Below are 18,309 nucleotides of genomic sequence, written 5' to 3'. Positions count from 1 at the left end.
AGAGATAGCAGAGAGAGAGAAAGAGCTACTCCCTCTGTTCGATAATGTAGTTACAACATTTTTTTAAGTCAAACTTTTGAAACTTTGACCAAGTTTATAAAGAAATTACTTATATCTACAATACCAAAGATAAATGATAGTATGAATTAAGTACATGTTGTGATGAATCTAATGATCGTTCCAGATGTAAATGTTTTTCTCCACATATACCTGGTCAAACTTTTCTGAGGTTTGACTTTTCAAAACATCCATATGCTTATGGACGTGACAGAGTCCCTAACTAGAGAGAGAGAGAGGGAGAGAGAGAGTGAGTGAAAAAAGTGTGTGTGCGTTTCACATGGACAACAGACGATAAAAGTAGAGAAAAAGCATGTGTGTCTTATGCAAACATATCACACATGCATCTTCGACAACGGAGGCAAGGTGAGGAGATAGTGTGTGGTTGTTTGGAACCGAGAGAGCAAGACCCCTAGCACGTGGCCAAGAGGGGTCTGACAAACAAGGGAGAGAGGTTGAGAGAGACGTACGAAGAAAATACAGACATGGGGAGGAGAGAGTGTATGTTTGTCATAGAGAGATCCCCTGGAGATCGTGATGGGACTACATGGGTGGGAGATCGAGTGACAAGGTGTGTGCGCGATAGAAGATGCCCCGAGAGATATCGAGATAGACGTATGGATGGAAGGAGACAATACGTGTGTTCCTGATGGCTAGTAAGAGATAATCATACTTAGGTGGGGGCGAGTGCTTGCGCCTATGATGGAGTGAGGGATTATGGTACTTAGGGGGGTGCATGTCACATGGAGAGAGAACAAGCGCGGAGAGTGTTGGATGGGTCTATATGTATAGCGCGAGCGAGACATGTGTATGTGTGAACCAGGGAGATATAAGGCCAGTTTGGCTTGCGTCCTGAGCATCTTTTGCCTGGCCTGGGGTTGTGGCTGGATTTCATGCATGCTTGTTTGGTTGCTACCCTGTGAAAAAGAAAGCCCGCCTGGCCTGGGTTCCCTTGCACTTTAATTAGCCTGGCTGAACTCCAGACACTGCAAGTAGCCTGGCCCAGGCGACCGATTTCGAACGCCTGGCCATGCCTGGTCGTGTGGCCACGAGGCTAACAACAACATGGATGGATATTAGCATTAAATAATTGATGCATGGATTGATTGATGGGACATTGATGCTTTGCCTGGCCCAGGCATGAACCAAACGCTTCAGCACCACACAAGCCTGGCCAGGCAGAAATATTTTACATCTCACGTCCACACCAGGCAGTACCGGCCATCAAGGCATGAGGGTTAGGTCACGAACCAAATTGACCAATAAAGTTTGAGAGAGATTGAGGAGCCCCGATAAGGCTGAGTGGTGCGCCAGATAGCTGAGAGGGGGAAAGAGATATTCCATCCGCTCGATAATGCAGTGCATGTAAATTTTTTAGAAGTCAAACTTTGGAAACTTTGATCAGGTTTACGCATATTTATATCTACAATACCAAAGATACATCATAACAAACTACATCTCATGGTGAATCTAATGGTATATGTTTGCCGTACTAGATGTAATTCTTTTTCTCCATGTACATGGTCAAACTTTGTGATGTTTGACTTTTCAATAAATCTATATGCTATGGACCGAGGAGAGTGCCTCAGTCGAGACAGATCAAGTGCGTGTGAAGGAGAATGAGTAAGTGTGCAAAAAGAGTATGTGTGTGAAAGAGAAAGTGACAACAAACGATAAATTAGAGAGAGAGTGTTTTTTCGTTTCTTATGCGAACATATCACGCATGCATCTCTGAGATGGAAAAGCGAGGCAAGGAGATACACGAAGATAGCTAGTGTGTGATTGTTTGCAACGGAGAGAGACACCCCTGTAGCACATGTCCAATAGAGGTCTGGCCAACAAGGAACAAAGGTCGAGAGGGACACATGGATGGCATGGACGCATGGGGAGGGAGAGAGGGTGTGTTTGTGATAGAGAGATCCCGTCGAGATCGTGAGGGCACTATATGGGTGGGAGATCGAGGGAGTGCGTGCACGATAGAAAGATGCCCCGAGAGAAATCGAGATAGACCATGCACATGTTTGTGATGGAGACTAAGATTAGCTAGTCATATACATATAGGGGGGACTGCGTGTGCCTACAATTGAGTGAGAGACCATCATACTTGGCTAGCTGGGCATGAGATTGTGTGTGTGCGCGTGTGAGATGGAGAGAGAACGAGGGGGAGAGATAGAGTTTTAGATGGGCCTATCGAGTGCGAGTGAGATATGCATGTGTATGTGTGACCCAGGTGGATGGAGAGTTTGAGAGAGGGGGGAATAGCTCCGAGATGACATAGTGGTGCGTGAGAGAGTTACGGGCAAAGAGCCAAGGAATTTGTGTGCGTACGATGAGTGCACCCAAGATATCTAGCTTGGACTAGCTAGAGTATCATACATAGTGTGCGAGAGAGACCTATAGATGGTGTATATATGCATGCGAACTAGAAAGACCCCCCCCCCACACACACACACACACAAAGAGAGAGAGAGAGAGAGAGAGATGGAGAGAAAGGGAGAGGGACCAACACGGTTTTTGTGTCGGATGCGTGCGACAGAATTGAAGATTGTCGACGAGAGAGAGAGAGAGAGAGAGAGAGAACAGGAGTCCGAGAGAGGGGGAAGTCGCGTTTTATGCATCAAAGACTGATATAAACCATGTTTCGATATAAACTTGCATTCAAATATTTAAATTGGAGAACATGTTGTCTGCAATCCACACATGAACGGATATATGCGTATATCAAACAAGTTCATCAATTTGACTTTCAACATGTTCATGGAGTACTATAATACTGTACAACATGCTACTCGATTGAGGTGTTCAATTTTGGATTTAGTTCACTATTTTGACCTACTGAACGAGCTATTTCATTGAATCGAGATATTTCATTTTGGGTTTGATTCACGTTTTTGAGTGGGTCAACTATTTGTCATATAGTAAATCGCTAGCAATGAGCATGTAAAAACACATTACTCCCGAGCATCGTCTCTCCATCTAAAAAAGAAGCAGCAAGCTAATATTTCAAAATTTGATCCGAATCGACTTGGTAAGGTAGACATGGATGCTCGTTCTCCCAAAATTTGAACGAACCGTTAAACATCCTCTCTGCTTGGTGGAATTCGCCCGAGCAAATAAATGGGAGACGCGAAATTACCGTCCTATGTGGGACACGCATCAATTGGCCCGTTGTACATCGAGGGTAGGTTCGTAACTTCATCCAAGCGCGCCTTCTCCTCGGCCGAAATGACATGTGCCGAATAATTCATAAACCATGGTCGGCAAAACACGCTCTCCTCGCCCAAAATAGCTCGCACCCACTATTTCAAAACACGCTCTTCTCGCCCGAAATCGCTTGCGCCCACTATAGTTCAAAACATGCCCTCCTCGCCCGAAATCGCTCCCGCCCACTATTTGGGGAGAAGCAAAGTTACTCTACTATCCCCGACCCTTATTACACAGACCCAAGCCGAGAAGCCTATAGGCAAGGGTAGAACTGTAACTCCCCCTCACATTTCAGACAAATGCGTCCATAAGACATGGTTCCACTCCCCTCCCAATCCCCCGCCCCCCATTCATACCTCGTGGGCGCCAAATCACCTTCTCCCCGGAAAGCTCCCTTCTCCTGAGCCCTGAAACCTCAGCCCCACCTCCATGGCGCCCCCACCGCACCAATTTCACAGCCGCCCTCCTCCCTAATGCCGGAGACGCTGTCCATTTGCCGTCGTGCACTGGGCTGTGTGCCTCTTACTCCGTGCTGCTGGTGCTGCCTCGACGACGGCCGCGTGAACCGTACCGGAGCCGATTCACCCCCGCCATTGTTCACGGCGCTGGAGCGGCTCCAACTTCGGATCTGTCCAGAGTCCTGGCGCTGCTTCCGCGTAGCTTCGACCGTCCCGACATCGCTCTTTCCCTGCCGCCGGTCGCCACCACAACCGCACCGGCCTCACCGACTCGGCAGCTGGACCTGCCTACTTCACCATGCCACCAAATAGGTCGCACCCTCATCTCAAATCACTTTATTTAGGCGTCAGTTGTCTGAATTTTTATTCTGGACCAATCGATTCCCAATGGGAAGCAACACCCCTCGAGGCGGCGAAGCTCCTAGGTTGCCGGTTGGCTGGTGTCTAACGTAAGGGTGCGGGGCCACAAGTTCGCCGCGGAAGCAACACTTAGATGGCTATCTTTTAGAGTTGCGTGGGTTGAAGGTACTTCCACCGCCGGATCTAGATGACGGGGAGTCTTTGTGGATTGGCCCGGGGGCAGCGCAACCACGGCAGTGTGGTGGGGCGGGGAGTGGGGTTTTGGCCGGGGCCACGGACGGCGGAGGCAGGGTGCTCTGCCGTTGGTCGCTGGCTTTTCGGGGAAGATTCTGAACAGTGTCAGCCGGGAGGCACAAGACGGCCAGCCATTCGGCGTAGATCGGACAGTACCAAAATAAAATAAAATCGTGTGACCCCAATTTAGTCTTCAGTCAACAGAGGTGTGACCACTCTCGTACCTTGTTGTTGATCTCTTAGTGTATTTCTTCAGATCAAAGAGATATGTCGTTCTTAACATTATGCATTATCCGCATCTTCAGACACACCGTCTTCCGACTCACCGCAGCTGCTCCAACAAGGGAAGCATACACCAGAAGGGAGCTATAATCCCCACTCAACAGTTCCTTGCATCGAATGCGCATGCCCGACATGGACAGCCACAACAACTGCAGGGCCATCAACAAGTCAGCACATGATGCTCACTCCTACGGATGGCAGCCAGATAGGTTGTACCCTCATCTTACTTGTGTGCAACATTTATGGCTTTGTTATTCATCTAAGCATGGAAAAAAGATCATCACATTTCACTGTATATTCATGCTGATCTCTTACGGGTCTTGTTCAGGAGTTAACGCTATTCCATAGTTCAACTAAGATACTTGTTCTTTAGGTAACGCTGTTCCATAGTTATCATCCATCAGCCAATGCTATCCCACAGGCTGGTGATTATAGTATTATACCACTTCTAGTATTACCAATGTTGTTCTTTAATACTTTTGTGTGCCATCTAGTTAATCTTGAGTACAAACGATACATATTCTGTATCTTTCATCTGTGTTCTCCCTTTAGTTTATGAGACCTGTTGCTGCTAGTTAACCCCAGTCCTACTATTTATGTCGTCTCCTATAGGCACTCATTACATAAATCTAACTACTAGTTGTCTTCCATGCATGTCAGATATAATTGCACACACTGATATATCCACAAGAACCTCACGGAGCAATGTAAAGGCCAATAAACTTGATGTCAATGATACCCAATATCATGGAACATGTAAAGGCAGTTCTTCAGAAGACTTGCAGAAAGATGATGAATCCTCTTCACCCCACAAGGTCCTTGCTCTAACTTGGCCTGTGATATGGGTACAACATGCATATAATGTCTTGGAGTGTATCTACTCTGTTGTAATGCCATGTGCTTAGCATGCTGATCATGCATGTAAATATGTCATGCCTTCCTGTTTTTCAGTACCTATTCCATTCATGATAACATGTTTTCAAATTCAAGTACTGTCATTATACTCTATCGCAATGCCATCTGCTTAATTTGGACATCATGCTTCTGAATATCTTATGCATTGTTATTCATCAGTATGTACTTCATCTGTCTACCATACCATGTTTTTTTACATTGAAGTGCTGTTCTAGTGCTCTGTTGCAATGCCATCTTATTTTCCCAATCATACATGTGTATGTTGCCTTAGTTATTTCTGTACGTATTCCGCTAGCATACAGTTTTACATTCAACTAGTTTTTTTTGTTGTGTTGTCCTGTCGTATCCCTAGCTCTTACACCATACTCCCTCCGTCCGGATTACATGTTGCCAAAATGGATAAAAAAGGATGTATCTAGAACTGAAATACGCCTAGACCCATCCATTTTTTCCGGTTGGAGGGAGTACATGTCAATATGTCATGCCTTTCTATTCTTCAGTACCCCACTCTCTGCTGTCGCATGTTTTATAATTAAAGCACCATTCTTCTATACAAGGCATGCAAGGGGAAGACGACTATGTTAGAATCTGAAGGATTACAAACAAGGCCTTTGCAAAAGATCCAAACGCCAGGAGATAATAAACCAACTCCAGTTTTTATAGATACTGCTCCAGCACAAAGAAACCCAACTCCTACTGATAATAAGCAGATTCCAGTGGCCAAAGAACTAGTCTGCTCCAGTCCAACAAAAATATGTCAACTCAATTCTAAGAAGCGTGTGCGTATCCTTGCATCATGAAATTTTATAGCATGATGATCATATTTTCTACATGTTTCTTACCCATCTCTCTTTTAGAAAACTAGTTGACCCGTTGCGCCAAATGGCGCAGAGACCCACTAAAGCCATGTTGTCGATGAAAATAATTTCATTTTGCAAGGACATATTCGATATTGATAGTAGAAATCCCATGTGTTAAATCATGCTATATTGAAGATGTGTTTATCACGCTGAGAAATCCGAGTTTGAAAAAAATCATATTTGTATAAAAATGTATAGACCTGTTTAGGAGGCATTTTTTAGTTGAAAATATGGTTATCACGCTGAAAAATCTGAGTTTGAAAAAGAACATATTTGTATAAGATGTATAGACCAGTCAAAGATGTAATTTTTTAGCAGTGTTTGTACCAAACTTTTTGTCGGAGTAAACGACCATAGGTAGCCTAGCCGGCTCCCCCTGGCCCTTCTGAAAAAATTACGAGCCGATCCGGCCCTCAAGAATCCAAGACATGGGGCCGCCTTCCCCTTGCCTGCTGTCTCCCAGGCCGACTATCGGAAGGCGGCCCGGCTTTAGCCCTCATGAAGAAAGCCGCGGGAGGGCCGGCTCCAAGAAGCCGGCCGTGAGAAGCCGACTCCCACAAAGCGGTCAAGATCGTACCCTCGAAGTCTGCATCCACATAACGGCGATGTGACGGGGCGTGGCTACAGTAAAGCCTGCCACCCCCGAATCCCGGAGCACGCCTGGCACAGTGCGCCGTATGGGGTGGTCATGACCCATCCGGCGCGGCACTGTTGCCATGTCGACCCTGATGCCACCCACGACGGGCTGTCAGCGCGGCCCACGGGCTGTGGGCCCCTTCAGGCAGAGAGACACCCGAAGGTGGCCAGGCCTCCCCCAGTCGGCCCAAGACAGGGCCGGCTCCCCACAGCCAGCTTGCTTCCTCCCTCGAAGGAGACGCCCCATTAAGGAGACAAGACGAGGTGAGGCTACAGCGATCGCCCGCCGGTCGGCGGCACTGTAGCCACGCTTACCTCGGCGAAGCCCTCGTCACCAGGTTTGAGGCAACAGTAACTAGCCACCGACAAGGCCCTGGACAGTGGGGCCTGCTTGTCGACCAAGGAGCCGGCAGCCGGCGGGACCCACCAGCCGGCGGGCCCCAGCAACATAGAGAGGAGAGGAGAGCTAGCCGTGCCCTTCTTCTTCTTCTCGCCAAACAGCTCAAGGAGCATCTTGTAGCCACTCGTTCATCTAGTGATCATGCGGAGACCCCGCAGAGCAGCAGTAGGGGTGTTATCTCCACGGAGAGCCCTGAAGCTGGGTAAGATTCGCCAGCGTGCATGTCTTCGCCTCATCCCGCTTCCAGGCACCGGCGACGTCTTACTGGCTCCCACAATGATAAGCCACTCGTTGGCATATGTCGCACCTACCACCCGACATTTGGCGCCCACCATGGGGACAGGTGCACCGTCGTCCGGAGACCTGTTCTGAACGGGAACCCTCTTCCTCCCCAGCGAGCGTGGCCAGCCCGGCACGCCCGACGGCGCTTGCCACGACGCGCTGCAAGGCGTCACCAACGTCTGCGCAGCGAGCGGCCTCGCCGATCTCTTTGACGAGACCCTCATCTCCGATGAGCTCGCCTCTGACGCGGGCACCAACCACCTCGTCAACCTCCTTGGCCAGCTCCATGTCTCCGGCGAGCCTGCTGTGGACTTGGAGTCTGTTGGCTCCACCGATCCGATGCCTGTCGACTCCGACACGGCCTCGCTCGACGCTTTCCCCACCGACGTCGCGATCTACAACGACCCGCTTCCCGGGCTGATGGCTATGACGATGCCACCACCGAGGTGATGGTCATCGGCCACGGCGGTGCTTCTGGCGAGAACGCCCTCGACGCCCTGCATGCGGCGGTCCACGACTTGTCCATCCCCCTCCCGGCCGATGCCGACGCTGAAGCACTGGAGGCTCGCCGCCTCGCCCTCCTCGCGGAGGGCCGGAAGTTGGCTTCCATGAGACGCCTCACTGAGGCCCACCAGCGCGAAGCCGACCATGCCGCCTTTGGCACGCCGCCCCCAGGCGGGCCAAGCCGAGCCGGCGTTGTCAGACAGCGCGGCGCTGCCCTCGCCGACACGCTAGGAGTCGACCGCCCAGTCTACGCCACTCCACTTGAGAACCTGCGCGCCGCCCAGGCGGCCGTAGACGAGCTAGACGGACTGGGGGCCGAAGAACTCCCCCACATGACCAGATGCATCCAGCAACTAATCGATGTAGCCGCACAGCGGCACGAAGCCGACGCCCGCGCGGAAAGCCCTCCCCCGCGCTGATAGCATGGCGCGACGTCCCGGACGCCGACTGCGGCTAAAACCCGCGCGCGACACGAGAAAGAGCCGGCTGCCAGCCGAAGCCAAACCCGGATCTCCATCGAGCGAGACGCAGAAGGCCGTCCCCGGGCCGTGGAGCGGCGGGGCAACCCGCCTCCGCCTCCGCCTCGTGGGGAGAGATATCCCACCCCACCGCCTGTCACGCATCCGACTCTCAGCGGCCGACTAGGTCACCGCGAAGGAGTCAGCGAGAACGACGCCCGCCATCGGATCGACCGCCTAGCACGATCCCTGGCGCTAGAAGAAGAAGATGATGTCGGCCCGCCTTGCTTCGGCCCCCGCATCCATGACGAGCCTTTCCCCAAAGGGTTCTCGCTCCCAAGAGACACGCCCAAGTACAACGGCTCCGTGAAGCCGGAAGATTGGTTGATCGACTACTCCACAGCGGTTCGCATAGCAAACGGCAACAGGCGCGTTGCCGTGAAGTACGTGCCCCTCATGCTGCAAGGCACGGCGCGGACCTGGCTCAACAGCCTCAGGCCATACAGCATCAACAGCTAGCTAGACTTCACAAAAGCCTTCGTCCGCAACTTCACCAGCACCTACAAGCGGTCTCCCAAGCCCAGACAGCTCTCCTTGTGCGTATAAGGCCCCGCCGAATCCACTCGCGACTACCTCACGCGTTGGCCGAGCTCCGCAACTCTTGCAAAGGGGTGCACGAGGTGCAAGCCATAGAATACTTCACTGCTGGGTGCCGAGAAGGCACCCTCCTCAAGCACAAGCTCCTCTGCGATGAGCCGACTACCCTCGACGAACTTCTGGTCATAGCAGACAAGTATGCCACCGCCGACTCCTCAATGAAGACTGAACTCCGGGTAGACGCGTCCGGGAAGGTACTCAACCCGGCGCCCAAGACGCCGGCTGGGGACTCCGGCCGACGCCCGTACCAGAACGACCACAAGCGCAAGGGCCCCGTGCCGCTCTCCACCAGTCGGCAGGTGGCCACAGTCGAAGACGAGCAGCCTGAAGGGCAGCCCGCACCCAAGAAGCAGAGGGGCGGCAGGCCGGCTTGGCAGCCGGCCTTCTCCTATGAGCAAACTCTCGACGCCCCATGCAAGTTCCACAGCGGCGCGAAGCCGTCCAACCACACAACCCGGAAGTGCCACTGGCTCACCTGAATCTCCAAAGGCGAAGGGCTCGCGCCGCCTCCGCCTGCTGGTCCGCCGCCTCCGGCTCCGCAGCTGCCGACCGCTCTGCCAGCAGTCGGAGCTGTGCACGATGAGTTCCCCGACGAGCATGCCGCCTATGTCGTCTTTACAAGCCAGCCCGAAGGCCGGCGCAGCAGACGCCGAGAGCACCAGGAAGTCAACGTGGTCGCTACCAACCCCGCCGAGCACATGCACTGGTCAGAAAAGCCTATCAGCTGGAGCCGGGCCGACCACCCAGAGGTGATGCCATCTCCCGGCTCTTATGCGTTGGTTTTGGATGCCACCCTTGCAACGGACAGACGCGCCGCCCATTTCTCCCGCGTGCTGATAGACGGCGGGAGCAGCATCAACATCCTGTACCGTGACACCCTGGAGAAGCTGAACGTCAAGACGAAGCAACTCGTGCCTACTCGGACTGTGTTCCATGGCATTGTACCTGGCTTGTCCTGCGCCCCCATTGGCAAGATCAAGATTGATGTTCTCTTTGGGGACAAGGATCATTTCCGCCGGGAAGCAATCTGGTTTGAAGTGGTGGACCTGGAGAGCCCCTACCATGCATTGCTTGGCCGTCCTGCCTTGGCCAGGTTCATGGTTGTTCCCCACTATGCTTACCTCAAGATGAAGATGCCGAGCGCCAAGGGCATCATCACCATAGCCAGCGATTACAAGAAATCTTCCGAGTGCGCAGCAGCCAGGAGCCGGCTGGCCGAGTCCCTTGTGATTGCCGAAGAAAAGAAGATGTTGGACCGAGTCGTGGCCATGGCCGGCAAACAGCCGGCCCTGTCCCTCGATCCCAAGGAGTGTGATGTCCACTCGGTAGGCAATACCAACCGGTGTCTCTCTGCAACACCTGCTCAAGCCGTCTATCAAGCCGTCTCCAGAGTCCGATTCCATCTTTGTGCCGCCTGACCCCGACGCAGCCGGGTCCGGCTCGAACAACCAAGCAGGTGACCCGGGGACTTCGATAGTCGGCCCGGGGACGTCAGTAGGCGGCTCGGGGACTTTCGTAGTTACGCCCGACCCGAGGACTGCCACACCCGGCTCGGGGACTGCGGTAGTCGGCCCGGGGACTGCACCAACACAACAGGCGGCGGCCGACTCCAGCATTTCACCAACCAGCCCGCCCGCCCTGGTCGCAGTAGCCATATTGGCAATAAATGAAGTCGCAGCTCCATCATGGGCCCAGTCCATCCTCAACTTCCTAATAAACCAAGATCTACCGGCTGACGAAACAGAGGCAAGACAAGTCCAAAGCCGAGCCGGAGCATACACAATCGTCAACAGAGAGCTCGTCAGGCGCAGTGTCACTGGAGTCTTCCAGCAATGCGTCGAGCAAGAGAAGGGCATTGCAATCCTCAGAGACATCCACCAAGGAGAATGCGGCCACCATGCGGCCTCAAGATCACTCGTCGCCAAAGCTTTTCGCCATGGGTTCTTTTGGCCGACTGCTTTGGATGACGCCAAGGAGTTAGTTAAACATTGCAAAGGGTGCCAAGTCTTCAGCTCCAAGCAACACATGCTGGCTTCGGCACTCAAGACCATTCCCCTCACTTGGCCCTTCGCCGTTTGGGGACTGGACATGGTGGGCCCATTCAAGACGGCGCGTGGCGGCATGACACATCTGCTTGTCGCCGTGGACAAATTCACCAAATGGATTGAGGCAAAGCCGATCAAGAAGCTGAATGGGCCGACTGCCGTGACATTCATCGCAGATATAACAACTCGGTACGGCGTGCCACACAGCATCATCACCGACAACGGCATGAATTTCGCCAAGGGAGCATTGACACGTTTCTGCGCGACGCGGGGCATCCGGTTGGACTTAGCATCCGTTGCCCACCCGCAGTCAAACGGCCAAGTCGAGCGAGCCAACGACCTCATCCTTTCCGGCATCAAACCCCGACTGGTCGTACCACTGGAACGTTTGGCCGGCTGTTGGCTCGATGAGCAGGCGGTCGTCCTCTGGAGTCTGCGCACTACCCCAAACAAGTCAACCGGCTTCACTCCTTTCTTCCTCGTGTATGGTGCTGAGGCGGTCATCCCAATTGACATCGAGTTCGACTCGCCTCGGGTAACCATGTACACGGAGGCGGAGGCCAAGGAAGCACGGGAAGACAGCGTCGACCTGCTGGAAGAAGGCCGGCTGTTAGCCCTCAGCCGGTCCGCCATCTACCAGCAGGGCTTGCGCCGCTACCACAGCCGGAAGGTCAGACCAAGATCTTTCCAAGAAGGCGACCTCATGCTCTGGCTGATCCAGCGAACAGCCGGCCAGCACAAGCTCTCGGCCCCTTGGGAAGGCCCTTTTGTCATCAGCAGAGCGCTGGGAAATGACTCCTACTACCTGATCGACGCACAGAAGCCGAAGGTACGAAAGAGAGACGACTCCAGCAAGGAGTCGGAACGACCATGGAACGCCAACCTCCTCCGAAGATTTTACAGTTGAAATGCAGTATGTATCAAGCTAACTTTTGTACTAAGTACGAGACAATAGGCCCCCCGAGGAGAGCTCGGGGACTGCCATCTTTTATCTATGAATGAAGAGTATCATGCTTATGATCATGTCATTACATTCACTTTTTTTGTCTGGCACCGGGTTCGACTAGTCAGCCCGGGGACTGGCCGCCTTAAGTTATATTAGAAGTCCTACCCGCGGTCAGACAAGTAGTGTGCCGGCACCCAAGCCTTCTCTTGCCAAAAGTCGCAGTTCGAAGAACCGGCTGTCCGGTTGGCAAGAGTTAAAGGCAGGAAAGGACGCCCACACGAAAAACGGCTAGGGACTAACGGACTAATATAACAAAAGTCGGTTTTTCTCCCACCACCGACCGACTACCAGAGTAGCCGGCCGGCCGGCTTCCATTCACCTCGCTTCAATTTAAGAAAGCTCGAGTACTTGCCTTCCCAAAAAAAATAGCCAAGTCCTTCCCTAGCCACAGGCTGCAGAGCAGCTGCCGGTTGAGAAGGCAGCAGCCAGGGGAAGGCGGCAAAGGAAACAGCCTAAGGATAAAAAAGCATACGCGAATGGAAGCCAAACACACACTGATCATATTTATACAAAAGACCTTCGAAAGGCCAGCATTTAACATAGTTTGAATACACCCCAGTGGGTGGAACTGCGCAAGTTTAATAAAAATTGTTCAAATAGTAACAAGCAGGAAAAGCAAGGACGACAGATTAAGCCAAGGGAGCGACTGGCGAGTCAGGCGGGTCGGTAGAGACGACAGTGCTGGCTGGAGGAGTGGCCAGCTGGCGAACCTCGGCATGATCACCACCTCCCGCAGAGGGCGCGCTAGCACGCGCCCCGTTGCTGGAGGCACGGTCAAGCTGAGGCTGGCTGGCCGCTTCGCCGACTCGACGTCTTCGCCTTCCTCTCCTTCGTCGTCTTCACCTTCATCACTAGAGGCGATCTCCTCCGCCGAGTCCTCACCCTCTGCCGGGTTCAGCCCGAACCATTCCTCCGACTGGGCAACATCGTCGTCATTTATCTCAGCAGCAAAGGCGCTGATGTCAGTGCACTCGGCGATCGTCGAGGCATGCTGAGCGATAGCCGGCCGCACCTACTCCATCTCCCCATCGGCTTCCAGCCGCCAGGTGCGCAGCTGGTCCAGGTTCAGCCTGGGATACCAGGCTCGGACGAACTCCAGCGCCCGCCCAGCTCCAAGCCGGGCTGCCGATGCTTTCCAGGCCTCGAAGCGGCCAACCGCAACCTCCAGCCAGTCGGCAGTCCGACTCGGGGTGCGGGGAATCGCTTTGCCTGTCGAGAGGGCGGCCAACACCTGCGCCCCGGCGCGCTGGAGGCGGCGGAGCATGCGGTGAGCCGGCTGCAGCTGGGCTTGGACCGCCAAGAGTTGCTCCTCAAGCGTCCGGCTCGCGTCCGGCGCGATTTCAGCCCCCGCCTGCCGGCGCGCCTCGCGGTGGGCCTCGATGGTCTGGGTGGCAAAGGCGGAGTAGCCAGGGAAGTAGTCTGCACAAAGAACAAAAAGCAGCACAAGTCAGAACACAAATCAGGGGGCAAGGGGCAAGCAAGGAGTGAGGAAGGCGGCTTACCATCGATCAGATCCTCAACCCGGCCGTAGCCCTCGCTCAGCGCTTGTTTTGCCTCAGCCCAGCCCGCCGCTTCGGTCTCGAACTCGGCTTTGAGGGCGTCCTCGCTGTCCTGCGCCTTCTTCAGGGCCGCCTTGTGGCTCTCCTCCTGGTCGGCCAACTTCTTGGCCAGGCGGTCACGCTCCAGGACTAAGGCGTTGCACTCGGCTTCCTTGGCGCGAAGGGCGGTCTGGGCCCCGCTGAGCTGCTCCCTCAAGTCGGCATTGGCTCCTGCAAGCATGAAGACAAAGGAAAAATCAATAAGGAAGAAGTCGTGAGGAAAGATCCGACCCGACTGCTCAGCAGTCGGCCCGAATCTTGGGGACTACACCCAGTGGGTGCGCTGACGCGCCCCCACAGGAGATGAACGAGACAAAGCACGCACTCCGGCTGTTGGTCAGGTCCTCGGTTTTCTGGCCCAGCTCCTGAGCCTGGGAGTTGAAGGCAGCAGCGCGGAGGTTATGGTATTCCTGGAAGATCAGACAGGATGCAAGAATAAGATAGCTGTCAGGACCTAGTAAGTTCCAAGCCGCCTGCTCAGCAGCCGACTCGAAACTCGGGGACTACACCCAGTGGGTGCGCTGACGCGCCCCCACGGAAGAAATCAAAAAAGCAAAACAACCAAGGCCAGAAGGCTCACCCGGATGATGGCCCGCGTCGTGAGGAACTCTTGGGTATATCGCTGCAGCGAAGCGGCCTGGGCTTGAAGCCGGTTCCGGACCTCCTGGGTCGCCGTATTCAGCTCGGTCGTCCCCCCGCTGGGCGTCCACTCGGACGTGCTGGCGCTGGCCGCCTCCAGGGCCTCCGCCGTCCGGCTGGTGCCCGCAGCTCTGTGCGGCTCCGGCGCGGAGGTAGTTCCCCCTGCGCGCCGGTGAAATGCCGGTTGCACCTCAAGGCCGGCCCCTGCCTCCGGCTCGCCCCCGGCCGGCTGCTCTGGCGTCGCGGTTGGTTGGCCGCTTTGGCCCGCTCCAGTCGGCGCCGTCTGCGGCGCCTCCTCCACGAAGACCATGTGGTCCTCCCTCCTCTCCATCACCGGTGGGTCTCAGTCGACCTCCTCCGACGAGGGCACGGGGATGTCGGGGGCCACGGCATGGAGGGGAACGACGAGTTGCGGAGTCTGGTTGCGCGAGGCCTCCGCCTCCTTCTCTGCGGCCGCCACCTCCGCCCGGGCCTTGGCCGCGACGTCGGCCTGCTCCTTCGCCGCCCGGGCGGTCCTTCGCTCTGCCGCCTCTCGCTCCTCCCGCGCCTCCCGTGCGTTCCGCTTCGTGGCCTCCATGAGCTCGGGGCGGCGATCCACGCGGCGGGAGCCTGAGGACCCTCCAGTCGGCCCGACTACGGAGCCGCCAGGACCTCGCTCGAGGGAAAGTGGTGCCCTGCCCGGCGAGCAAAGAAAAGTTTAGAAGTGCCTCAATCGAAGAGGACAACAAAAAATACAAGACGTTTGACGCTTACGCCGAGATCGCCTGCGGCTGTTTCACCGCCTTGCGGAAGCGGGCCGCCTTCACGGCCGCCTCATCCCGCTTGGTCGCCGCCGTGGAACCTTTGGGTTTCTTCGGCCGGCTGCCGAAGTAGGTCGACGCGGCCCGGCGTTTCTACGCGCCGCCACGGGCAGCCGGCGCGGCAGACGGGCCCGCGCCTTGATGATCAAGCGCCGGCTGGCGGTGCGGAACAGCTTCTACCTCGTCATCGTCCGCCCAGTCCTCGAGGCCGGCCCCGAGCCCCGCGCCGCCTGCCTCATCGCCTTCCCCCATGACGGCATCCTCCATGGCGGCCGCTCCCAGGTCCGGATCATCGACGTCGTCCACCGTGCGGTCGGGGAGGAGCTGGCGCTCTACCCCTGCGGCCCCGGCCGTCGGCAGAAGAAGAGGGTTCTGCTGAGGGCAAACCAATTGATCAGAAGTCGGCCATCATGAGGCCGGCTACAAAAAGGAAGAAAAGAAGAAAAACTTATGGCAGGCGGAGGTTTGGCGCGAGAATACGACCCCTTGCCGTATCGCCAATCCTCGGCGAGCTTGCAGTTGGAGATGTAGTTCACCATGTAAGACACCTCGGCATGAGGCATCTCCCTGGTGCTCAGCCGGCACGGGTCGAAGCGGCCGCTCATCTAACAAATCATGTGAGGCCGGCCTTGAAGCGGAAGTACTCGGCGCTCCACAAAGGCGGCCACCAGGTCGGCTCCGGTCAGGCCCTCCGATTGGATCATCACCCGGAGCCGGGCGACGACTGCGTTCCCGGCCTGAGACAACGACCTGGCCCGGTAGCTCCACAAGGGTTCCCTCCCAGCCGGCAGGTTGACGAAGTTGCCTTGCTGGGCGACGTTCTTCACGTAAAAATAGGACTTCTGCCAGAGCTTCACCGACTGGATCAGCGGGATGGGCGGGAACGGATTGTTCTCGCCCGTCCGCCTCATAGCAATGAAGGCTCCGCAGGGGGCGGGCACGCTCGCGACAATGGTGCCGAGCTTGCTCTGGAAGAATTCTCCCTAGAGCTCGAGAGTGGGGAGAACCCCAAGAAAGCCCTCGCACAGGGTGACGAAAGCCGACAGCAGCATCACCGCGTTGGGTGTAAGGTGATGCGGCTGGAGGTGGTAAAACTCAAGAAAAGCACGAAGCAATCCGCTCGCCGGGAGGCCGAAGCCGCGCAGGCAATGCGAGCGGACGATTACCCGCTCGCCCTCCTCCGGTGCCGGCGAAATCTCCCTCGCCGGCGCACGACGAACCCGCACGTAGTTCTTGCCCGGCAGACGCCGCGTCCGGCGGAGGAACTCAACGTGGTCCTCGTGGATGTTGGAGCCGTCCCACAAGCTCGACAACGCCATGGGAGCGACGCGGCGAGGAACAAGGCGATGCGATGGCGGAGACGCGCACGACCCCGCTACGGCGGGACCGAAGGAACCAAGAGGTCCGACGGCGGAGCGGCACGGCAATGGGTCGCTGCGGCGGCGGAAGGAAGAAGAAGGAAGGCGAGAAAGGGTGGGGCGAGGGAGAGCGTGCGATCCTCTGCCGCTCCCTCTCCTCCCCCTACTTATAGACCCGCGCGGCGGAGCCGAGGAGGCGTGGTGTGGGGGAACGTGGGATCAACTGCGCCCACTCCCCCACGTCCCGCGATTATTGCACCCTGATGACGAAATGAAACCGCCGCGGGAAGGCGAGCGGTACATTGTGGGTCGCAGAAGATCCGTGCTTGGGCCGAGGCCTAGAAGTGGCGGGCCCGGGCCTGCGGCGGCGTCCCATCGCGCGCGTGCATTGGCAGGTTTTCCTTGCCACGTGGCCCGCGGGGTGGCGCGCGGTCAGCTCGCAGGCCGACCCACGTTCCCGCCTACAAGATACGGAGCTTTCCGAAGACGGCGCGCATAAGCAAAGCCGGCTCCTCAGGATAGGAAGCTGACCAAGCTTCTCATCCCTTTGTCAGCCTCGAAGCTCGATCAGCTTCGGGGACTACTGTCGGAGTAAACGACCACGGGAAACCTAGCCGGCTCCCCCTGGCCCTTCTAAAAAAATTACGAGCCGATCCGGCCCTCAAGAATCCAAGACGTGGGGCCGCCTTCCCCTTGCCGGCTGTCTCCCAGGCCGACTATCGGAAGGCGGCCCGGCTTTAGCCCTCATGAAGAAAGCCGCGGGAGGGCCGGCTCCAAGAAGCCGGCCGCGAGAAGCCGACTCCCACAAAGCGGTCAAGATCGTACCCTCGAAGTCTGCATCCACATAACGGCAATGTGACGGGGCGTGGCTACAGTAAAGCCTGCCACCCCCGAATCCCGGAGCACGCCTGGCACAGTGCGCCGTACGGGGTGGCCATGACCCGTCCGGCGCGGCATTGTTGCCATGTCGACCCTGATGCCTCCCACGACGGGCTGTCAGCGCGGCCCACGGGCTGTGGGCCCCTTCAGGCAGAGAGACACCCGAAGGCGGCCAGGCCTCCCCCAGTCGGCCCAAGACAGGGCCGGCTCCCCACAGCCGGCTTGCTTCCTCCCTCGAAGGAGACGCCCCATTAAGGAGACAAGACGAGGTGAGGCTACAGCGATCGCCCGCCGGTCGGCGGCACTGTAGCCACGCTTACCTCGGCGAAGCCCTCGTCACCAGGTTTGAGGCAACAGTAACTAGCCACCGACAAGGCCTTGGACAGTGGGGCCTGCTTGTCGACCAAGGAGCCGGCAGCCGGCGGGACCCACCAGCCGGCGGGCCCCAGCAACCGGCGCAGAAGCCGGCGAGCGTAGACACAGACGGCTGGGGCCACGCCCAGCCGGATTACCATTGTACCCCCGGGGGGTGGGCCTATATAAACCCCCGGGGCACCCATGCAAAGGGTTGATCTGAGCTAGTTTTAGACACCACATAGAGAGGAGAGGAGAGCTAGTCGTGCCCTTCTTCTTCTTCTCGCCAAACAGCTCAAGGAGCATCTTGTAGCCAGTCGTTC

At 56.1% G+C, this 18,309-nt stretch overlaps 1 protein-coding gene across 1 annotated transcript; it reads right to left on the bottom strand.

Annotated features, from left to right (window-relative positions):
* Positions 1 to 12,853: 12,853 nt before the first annotated feature.
* LOC147991692 (uncharacterized) lies at positions 12,854 to 16,484 on the bottom strand. Its single transcript, XM_087525450.1, has 4 exons — positions 14,537 to 16,484; positions 14,282 to 14,366; positions 13,861 to 14,127; positions 12,854 to 13,777 (listed from the first exon to the last, which is right to left on the bottom strand). The coding sequence occupies exons 1-4, from the start codon at positions 14,924 to 14,926 to the stop codon at positions 13,371 to 13,373; spliced, it is 1,149 nt and encodes a 382-aa protein (XP_087381576.1). The 5' UTR covers positions 14,927 to 16,484; the 3' UTR covers positions 12,854 to 13,370.
* Positions 16,485 to 18,309: the final 1,825 nt, after the last annotated feature.

The sequence above is a fragment of the Triticum urartu genome, chromosome 1A (genome assembly GCF_056163025.1).
Source record: "Triticum urartu cultivar PI428250 chromosome 1A, HENAU_Tu73, whole genome shotgun sequence".
Taxonomy (NCBI): Eukaryota; Viridiplantae; Streptophyta; class Magnoliopsida; order Poales; family Poaceae; genus Triticum; species Triticum urartu.
The sequence above is the reverse complement of the archived record's forward strand: the minus strand, read 5'-3'. Positions and strand labels throughout refer to the sequence as shown.